General features: G+C 54.7%; 1 protein-coding gene across 1 annotated transcript in view; it reads right to left on the bottom strand.

Annotated features, from left to right (window-relative positions):
* Positions 1-13: 13 nt before the first annotated feature.
* The window catches only part of LRRC27 (leucine rich repeat containing 27), a 33,228-nt gene continuing 24,843 nt past the window's right edge, over positions 14-8,398 (bottom strand). Inside the window, exons 9-15 of the mRNA XM_006867480.1 lie at positions 6,318-6,436; positions 5,625-5,781; positions 2,945-3,039; positions 1,042-1,223; positions 608-674; positions 363-502; positions 14-252 (exon numbers count right to left, since the gene is read on the bottom strand). Of these exons, the coding sequence (XP_006867542.1) occupies positions 14-252; positions 363-502; positions 608-674; positions 1,042-1,223; positions 2,945-3,039; positions 5,625-5,781; positions 6,318-6,436 (999 nt within the window). The remainder of the gene's footprint in view (positions 253-362; positions 503-607; positions 675-1,041; positions 1,224-2,944; positions 3,040-5,624; positions 5,782-6,317; positions 6,437-8,398) is intronic.

Here is an 8,398-nt window from a genome sequence, read left to right as displayed (position 1 = left end):
GGCCGGGCTGACGTCACAGCGCTCCGGGCCGGGCCGGGCGGGCTGGCGGACCTGGGTCGGTCTCTACGTCGGCCGCCCGGCACGCAAACGCAGACTCGCGCTGGACTTGCTTCCAGAGTCGGGTTGCGAATGCAATGCGGAGCCCCCTCCACAGGGCCGGGGAAGGGTCTACGTCCCACCCCGGGGCTCCGCGGGCTGCAGCTCCGCCCTGTGTGCCGGGGGGCGACCGGGCAACCCCGAGAGTGAGGAATCCTGGGGGGCTCGGGACACCCTCCCCCCAGTGCCGGTCCCCTTTCCCCTGGCCTCTTCTCTGGCTCCCCTGCCCTTCCCGTCTTGGAATCCCCCCTCCACGGCTTTCCTGCCTCCGGGGTCTCCCCTCCTGGGGCCTGCCCGGAGTCGGGCGCCCGGGGTATTGAGGTCCCGCAGCGCCCCCGCGCTGGGCGCTGGCGGCTCCAGAGCACTGCGGAGAGGAAGTCCCCGGGCGCGCAGGAAGCTGATCTGACTGGGCCGAGGACATGAGGGGCGTGTGTGAGGGGGTCCCGGCAGGCGCCCCTCAGAGACTCAGCCTCGCTACCGTCGCGGATGACCTGGGGGGGGGGGGACACACTGGACGACCCTCGTGCGCTCGGCGCCTTCCCGGGCGACAAGAGGGCGGCGCCCAGTTCGGGACCTTCCTGTGCGCAAGGGAGTGGTCAGCAGCAAGGTTGGGGAGGATGACCCCACTTGAGATCTCCGGGAAAATAGGGCGCCTTGTGGCCGATTCACGTGGAAAGAATCGGCTCCCCAGCGCGGGGCTTTCCGGGCGTGGCAGGGATCACGGAGTGGGTGAGGGGGGCGTGGACCCTCACTCTGGACCACGGCACCTCCAGCTCAGTAAAAGCTCCGGACTTCCTGAAGCCTTGCTTGTCCTACACATGGCCAGGACCGGAACCATCTTGAGTGCTGCCAGACTTTGGCTCCCCGCCGGGCCGGCCCCTGTATGCAGTCTGGCGGTGGGTTGTCTTGACGACCCAGACGCCTCCGGCCCGCCTAGGCCCTGACCAGCGCCAAGGCCACCGCCCCTGGCGCCGCCGGGACTACCGAACCTCGGTCCTGCGGCGGTCGCACAGAGCAGGGATGGCCCAGAGGGCCTCACCGCCGACTTTATAAGGGTGAGGATGAGGCCGAAAGAAGGGCGCTCCAGGCAGCTGGCGGCCGTGGCAGCCCAAAGGAACTGGGCGTGGCTGATTTTGGAGCCGAAACACTAGGCGGCCGCGACCCTGCCCCCACCCAGTCCCAGATACACTGGTGGAGTAGGGGAGTGGCCGGGACAGAGCTCAGGGCTGCCACCAGGTGAAACCCACTTGGCTCATAAAGGTGCCTGCTGGGGACTGGGATCAGAACTTTCCCAGGTAGTGTGTGAACCAGGGTCTACAAAGTCTGAGGACAGGGAATGCTTGATGGAGGTGGGCCGGCAGTCCCAAGGGGGTGACCCAGCACGGGCAGCCACAAGCTCAGGGTTAGGAAGCACTGTTTGGAGGGGAGGGCTGAAGTGGGGGTGTGGGGATAAGAGAGAGACTCAGAAATTTGGGATATTGTGGGGGGGGCAAGGGGCTTTATGTAACTGGCAAGAGGCTGGTTCGTCACCATGTGGGGGAGTTTGAGGAGGGGTGACAGGACATCCGGGAAGGCTGACTAATTTGGGGGCGGGGGTCGGGCTGTTTGCATCCCGAGTCCACCCTGCACCTCCCCCTGACCCCGGGGCACAGAGGCAAACTTTGAGGGCCCACACCAGATCGTGTTTTCTCTGTCCCTTGATGTGTGCAGTCTCTTTCTACATGGACTTAAAGGTCCAGTGTCTACAAGGTCACCAGTTCACTAGTTTTGTGGCATCGGTTTTGCAATGCCCTTGTATGGTCAGAGTGGAACTGTGTTCCATAGGGTTTTTTAGAAGTAATCACCAGACCTTTCTTCTGAAGCGCCTGTCGGAGGACCCATACTGCCAGCCTTCTGGTTAGCAGTGGAGTGCTTACCTCACTGCACCACTCTGAGGCTCCCCCTGCTGCCAAATCTTCTGACTCACAGCGACCCTATAGGACAGGACGGCGCTGCCCTATCGGCTTTTGGAGGCTGTCATCTTTACAAAGCCAATGGGAACTTATCTTTTCATCAGCAGCTGAGCACTTAACTGCCGTGCAACCAGGGACCCTCCTCTACCCTCTCTGAGCGTGAACTGGACCCAGCCCAGCCCCACCCACCTGTCTCTGTCAGCTTTTGGATGCCCGGTGACCCTCCTCTACAGGGCAGAAAATGAAGGAGCCCCACTGGCCTGCCTCTGGATGCCCTGGGCACCTCTTCTCAAACAGCCTCCCCTTCCTGCCTGTTCTGGGCTTCCTCCTCTGAGCATGTCCCCCAAAGGCTGGCTCCACACACTTTGGTCAACAAGGCCATCCCACATCTGCTGTCCTCATAAGCAGGGAGGGACCCTGGTGGGGGCAGAGAAGAGTCTCCCCACTGATCATCTGTCACACAACGCCCCAAAGCCTCCAACCCCTCAACCACACTGCAGCTGAATGCTGGCTGCATTTGGCCTGGCCTGGGGACGCTTTTCCAGCTTCGAGACGTCCCACAGAAGTGGCCAGGGCTGGCCAGGTCCAGAACAGGCTGTCTGTCCGATGGGGGAGGGGAACGACAGAGAAATAACAGTGACGCAGCTTGTTTTCTTTCATGCAGTTTTAACTCTTTACAGCCTCCACAGAACCAAGGTGCTGTCTGGGACATAAATCATAACACAGAGTCCCATTATTCCTCCCTCCACCACCTGAGAAAGGAAACACAGTCCGGATCCAACACCTCCGGCCTGGAGATGGCTCCACCGGGCCCATTGTTACTGCGTTGTTAGCTATCTGTAAACAGTTTCTGATTTCTAATGTTAAAAAATATCTTTTGAGGCTGTGATGTGGGCGAGTGAAGTGGAAGGTGCCCAGGGAGAGCTGTGAGCTGCTGTCCTTGGTTCAGACGCAGTCCTAGTCTCCTGACTTCTTCCTGGAGCTTCTTGGCCTTTGGGGAGAAGAAGAGGGAGAGGAGTCAGGAAGGACATCTGTCTGTGGAGTTCTGCACCTGGGCCCTGCATGTGGGGACAGGGCAGCGCTCTCACACTGGCCCCCTGTGGCTGCGCTTGGCCTGCTGGGCTTGCCTGACCCCTCGCTGAGGACACCCCCGGGGTGCTGCGTACACAATCTCAGGCCCCTGAGTGAGTGCAGACGCTGGCCTGAGCCAGGCTGATCCATCAAAGGCTCATGCGTGACATTTTCGTTCCCATCCTTATGTGGGAAACAACTGCCTCCTTTAAAACAATCCCTTGTTTTTCTACATCACTGTCATTAAACCCTCTCTCTTGTACCTACCTGGCTGAATCCCTGGATTACATCACATGTCCCCTGAGACTTGGGGTCCCTCTCACAGCTGAAGGTCTAAAGGCCCCTGGGCCCCCTTTATTTTTTGGAACTTTGGAGACCTCATTTCTTGGTCTACTCCCAGGTTTGAGTAGAATGCCTTCCACAGAGCTTCCAGAGAAAATGTCTGAGAACAGCTCACTGTGTACCTCACACACCCTCAGGAAAATACCTATTCTTATTTGACTTCACACGTCCTTGTGAAAATGCCTCATTCTACCTCAGTAGAGCACCTTATCCTTATTCTACCCCACACTTTCTTGGGTAAACACTTTATTCTCTATTCCATTTGTTGTAGTTAAGCCTTCATTGATAGCAACCCTATATAGGGTTTCTAAGGAGTGGCTGGTGGGTTTGAACCCTCATGAAACCTCCTTATTCTACCTCATATGTCCTGGTAAGGACTCCTGGTGTGGCACTATAGGATCAGAACTGGACTGTGAACCACAAGGTCGGCATATCAAACCCATCAACCACTCCTCAGAAATCCTATACAGGGTAGATATGAGTCGGAACTGAGTCAACGCACTTAACCACAGTGCCCTGGGGAAAACCCCTTATTCTCCCCTCATGAGACCACCCTCACAGGCCCTTGTGAAAATACCTTCTTCTACACCTGCAGGAAAAAGAAAAAAAAAGTCCTCACTACTGTACCAGTAAATGGTATCATGATAAAGGGAAAAAAGATGGAAGTTGTCAAAGACTTCACTGTACTGGGATCCATAATCAACGCTCATGGAAGCAGCAGTCAGGAACTGAAATAACATACTGCATTAGGTAAATCTGCTGTCTATATAAACCTCTTTAACGTGTTCAAGAGCAGAGATGTCAGGTTGAGGACCAAGCCATGGTGTTTTTAATAGCTTCATATGCATGTGAAAGCTGAACAATGAATAAGGGAGACTGTCAAAGAATTGATGCATTTGAGGTATGGTCCTGGAGAAGAAGATTAAAAGTATCATGGACTGCCTGCCTGAAGAACAAACAAATCTGTCTTGGAAGAAGCACAGCCAGAGTGCTCCTTAGAAGTCAGCAATGCAAGACTTCATCTTCCACACGTCAGACATATTATCAGGAGAGACCAATTCCTGGAGAAGGACATCATGCTTGGTAAGTGGAGGGTCAGCAAGAAAGAGGAAGACCCCCCAGCGAGGTGGACTGATACCGTAGCAGCTGCAGTGGACTTCAGCATAACAATTGTGAGGCTGGTGTGGGACTGGGCAGTGTATCACTGTTGTGCGGAGGGTCACTATGAATCAGAACACAGTCAGTGGCACCTAACAACACCTCATGAAAACCTCGTCTTCTACCTCACAGGTCCTTAGTCACACACACTTTCCAAGGTGTAGGTGCTGGCTTCTCACCCACTGAGTTACCACAGAGGAGTTCAATCCTCCTTCCTACTTCCTGACCCTCTGTGGCCATCTCCTCGGCCCCCACTAAGAACACTGAGTCCCGGGGCTGGGCACTTCGGGGCCTTTTCAGTCTGGAGACACCCCCTTCAGTTCATTCATTCCCTCTACCAACAGTCTCTTTCGGGAACAGCTGTTCCCCACCAAGGGAGAATGCAGTGTCTGTGCAGGCCTCCACCCCCACTCTAGGAGAGAAGCGCCTGCCAGTGGGCAGTGGGCCGAAAGTGGGTGCTGTGTCCAGGGATGAGGTGTCTGTGAAGACGCAGCCTCCACCAGGGTGTGGGCACACATGGCTACCTCGGGATTTGGGAATTCAGGGCCAGAGGGGGCTGGGAGGCCCTCTGGTCATCACTCACGTCCTCCTCCAGCAGTACCACCCCCCCCCACCCCAAAGTGCTTCCTTCTCTCTGGGACTTGCTGAATTTACTGCTTGACCACCTCCTCCAGAGGGCCCCTGGGGGCAGAGGGGCGGGGTTTTCCCTCAGAATCCAGTCTTACAGGTTCTCCTGCAGCTTAGGGAAAGGCTGCCTTCTCCAAACCAACCTCTCCCCACTGCCCGCCCCCCCAGGCCCCAGAGGCCTCCCTCCGGGGACCCTGCCTCCAGATGTCCTGGCAGGATGCCCCTGTCTTCATTGGTTTGCACACTTGGGACAGGGCACATTTGAGCCCTGTGAAGGAGGGCAGCCAGTGTTTGCTTTCACAGGAAATACTAGGTTACCATCAATCCCTAACTAGTGCCCAGGGGTGTAGGATCAGTATTCTTTGGTCCTAAACATACTGACTGTTGCTCAGGTCCCACGTGTGTGACCGAGAGACAGCCTTTCACCTGGTGTTCCAGGTTAGAGGGGAGCAGTAAAGGCTGGCCCTGCCCAAACAGAACCCAGTTCTGGCCAGGTTTCTGCACTTTGGAGCCAATGGAGGACCGCTGGCGGCCCCTGCTGGCGGAAGCTCATAGTTTAGGCATCCCAGAATCCCCTTGCATTGAGGACACAGACCTCAGAAATGGCCCAGGCTGTGTTCCTGAGGGGTGGGAGTGCAGCCCGCAGCATGGGGTGTTTCACCTGGGCACACGCACGCGTGGGCAAGCCCTGCCAAGGGCACAGATACACAATGACACCACACGGAGCTGCGAGGAAGGCTCTGTCTCCAGGGATGGAGAAACTTTTTTTCTGCCCAAATCTGTATCATTCACGGGTCATACAAAATTATCAAGTTAAAAACTGGCCTGCTATATTGGGTCAAACTTTTAATGAACTCACCCGTAATGTGTTGCCTTGGCAGGGCTACACCAAGTGATTTCATGGGCCTCCTACGGACCACAGACCGACCTTCTGTTTCCCAGCCCTGTGACACAGGGTTGCTATGAGGCAGAACCGACTCACCAGCACTTAACAACATAACGGTCCTGGTGGGACCAAGTCCTTCCACCGGTCATCTCTGGCCGGGTCAACTAAACACCTCGGTGACCAACCTCAGTGCCTTGCTCACTTGTGATGACTTGTCTTTGCTCTGTTTCAGTTTTCCTGGTGGATTCACTGGGGCTCTCTCATTCTCCATCAGATCCGGGGCAAAGGGAATCCTCAATGCTACCTAGGAAAACACACGAGATGCTTCAAGGGACACAAGTCCACCCTGCACTTCAGAGGCGGTCTTCACATACTGACCACAAGCCCCGGGATTGGACCTGTGCAGCTAAGGGAGACGTGGGCACAGGTAACGTGGACGGCACCTACTTCAGGTTCCGTGGGCACAACAGGTACAAAGTCCAAGATTCCTAAGCAGCCTCAGCCCCTCCTACCAAGGGGGCTGTGTTCAGTTTCTGAGGGGTCTCCGTTCTCAAGGGCTGCTACAACAAATCTTCCAGTGAACACTTTTAACCAATGACTGATTCTGTCAAGTTTAGGAGCCTGGAAGCCCAAATTCATCAATTCCCCGGGATCAAAGAGCTTCACAGTCAGAGACCCTGGGTCCAGAGGACGCACTCTGCTCTCAGACCATCTGTCTTGGTGGCAGTAGGTCCTCTGACTCGGCTTGCTTGTTTCATCACTTTCATGTCTCAGAAGATTGACGCAGATCCAAACCTAATCCTGCTGAATGTATCCAGACTTCTTAACCATCATAGTAGTGAGAACTTACAACAGGTGGAACCATTACATCAATTCAGAGCTGATCACGACCCATCACATCCGAAGAGGTAAAGACTACATCGTATCTGCCACACCACTGAGAATCCTCCCAGCCCAGTTGACACAAACCCTCAGTGACAGACTGAAGGAAACAGACAATCTCTCACGGCTGAAAAACCTGCAGGATCAGTCGGCTAGCCTCGGACTGGCACAAATGAAGAACTTTCGAGGAACAGCTTTGTGTTTTTCGGATAAAGACCACTGCAGCTGAATATGGTTAAAGATTTCTTGCACCCCATTAACTGTCCCTCCCCTCGCCGAGTAAGAAGTGACCATTGTGGGAATGCAGATCCAGACAGCAAGTCCAAAGCATGTCAACAGCCCACTTGTGTTTTCAAGTATCTCTTAAGAGGATGTTTTCTTAACCCTTCCCATGGTTGTGATGTCTGGCTGCGGCTCATGTTTGTAGGTTTTGGCTGGACGTTTGTGTGAGTATGTCCAGGGGACTGGCAGAGGACCCCAGAGAGACAGAGCTAGAAGCCAAGCTCTCTTCTGGAAGAATCACAGATTATTAGCATTTATTTTGGAGTAATATCACCCAAGTCCTTAAGGGGGCTGTCTGTATTGAGAAATCCTTGTTTGGACAGTTGACCCTGACTCCCGATGACGCTATGGTGTCAGAGTAGAACTGTGCCCCACGGGGTTCTCAGTGGGTGATTATTCATAAGTAGATCCCACTCATGGTGCCCCCGTGTGTTAGAGTAGAACTGTGCTCACAGGGTTCTCAGTGGGTGAGTTTTCATAAGTAGATTCCACTCATGGTGCCCTGTGTGGTCAGAGTAGAACTGTGCCCCACAGGGTCCTCAGTGGGTGATTGTTCATAAGTAGATTCCACTCATGGTGCCCCCGTGTGGTCAGAGTAGAACTGTGCTCACAGGGTTCTCAGTGGATGATTTTTCATAAGTAGATTCCATCATGGCGCCCCCGTGTGGTCAGAGGAGAACTGTGCCCCACAGGGTTCTCAGTGGATGATTTTTCATAAGTAGATTCCACTCATGGTGCCCCGTGTGTGTCAGTGGAGAACTGTGCCTCACAGGGTTCTCAGTGGGTGAGTTTTCTTAAGTAGATTCCATCATGGCGCCCCTGTGTGGTCAGAGGAGAACTGTGCCCCACAGGGTTCTCAGTGGGTGAGTTTTCATAAGTAGATTCCATCATGGCACCCCCGTGTGTGTTAGAGTAGAACTGTTTTCCACAGGGTTCTCAGTGGGTGAGTTTTCATAAGTAGATTCCACTCATGGTGCCCCGTGTGTGTCAGAGTAGAACTGTGCTCCACAGGGTTCTCAGTGGATGATGTTTCATAAGTAGATTCCACTCATGGTGCCCCGTGTGTGTCAGAGTAGAACTGTGCTCCACAGGTTCTCAGTGG

The sequence above is a fragment of the Chrysochloris asiatica genome, unplaced genomic scaffold (genome assembly GCF_000296735.1).
Source record: "Chrysochloris asiatica unplaced genomic scaffold, ChrAsi1.0 scaffold00105, whole genome shotgun sequence".
NCBI classification, from domain to species: domain Eukaryota; kingdom Metazoa; phylum Chordata; class Mammalia; order Afrosoricida; family Chrysochloridae; genus Chrysochloris; species Chrysochloris asiatica.
The sequence above is the reverse complement of the archived record's forward strand: the minus strand, read 5'-3'. Positions and strand labels throughout refer to the sequence as shown.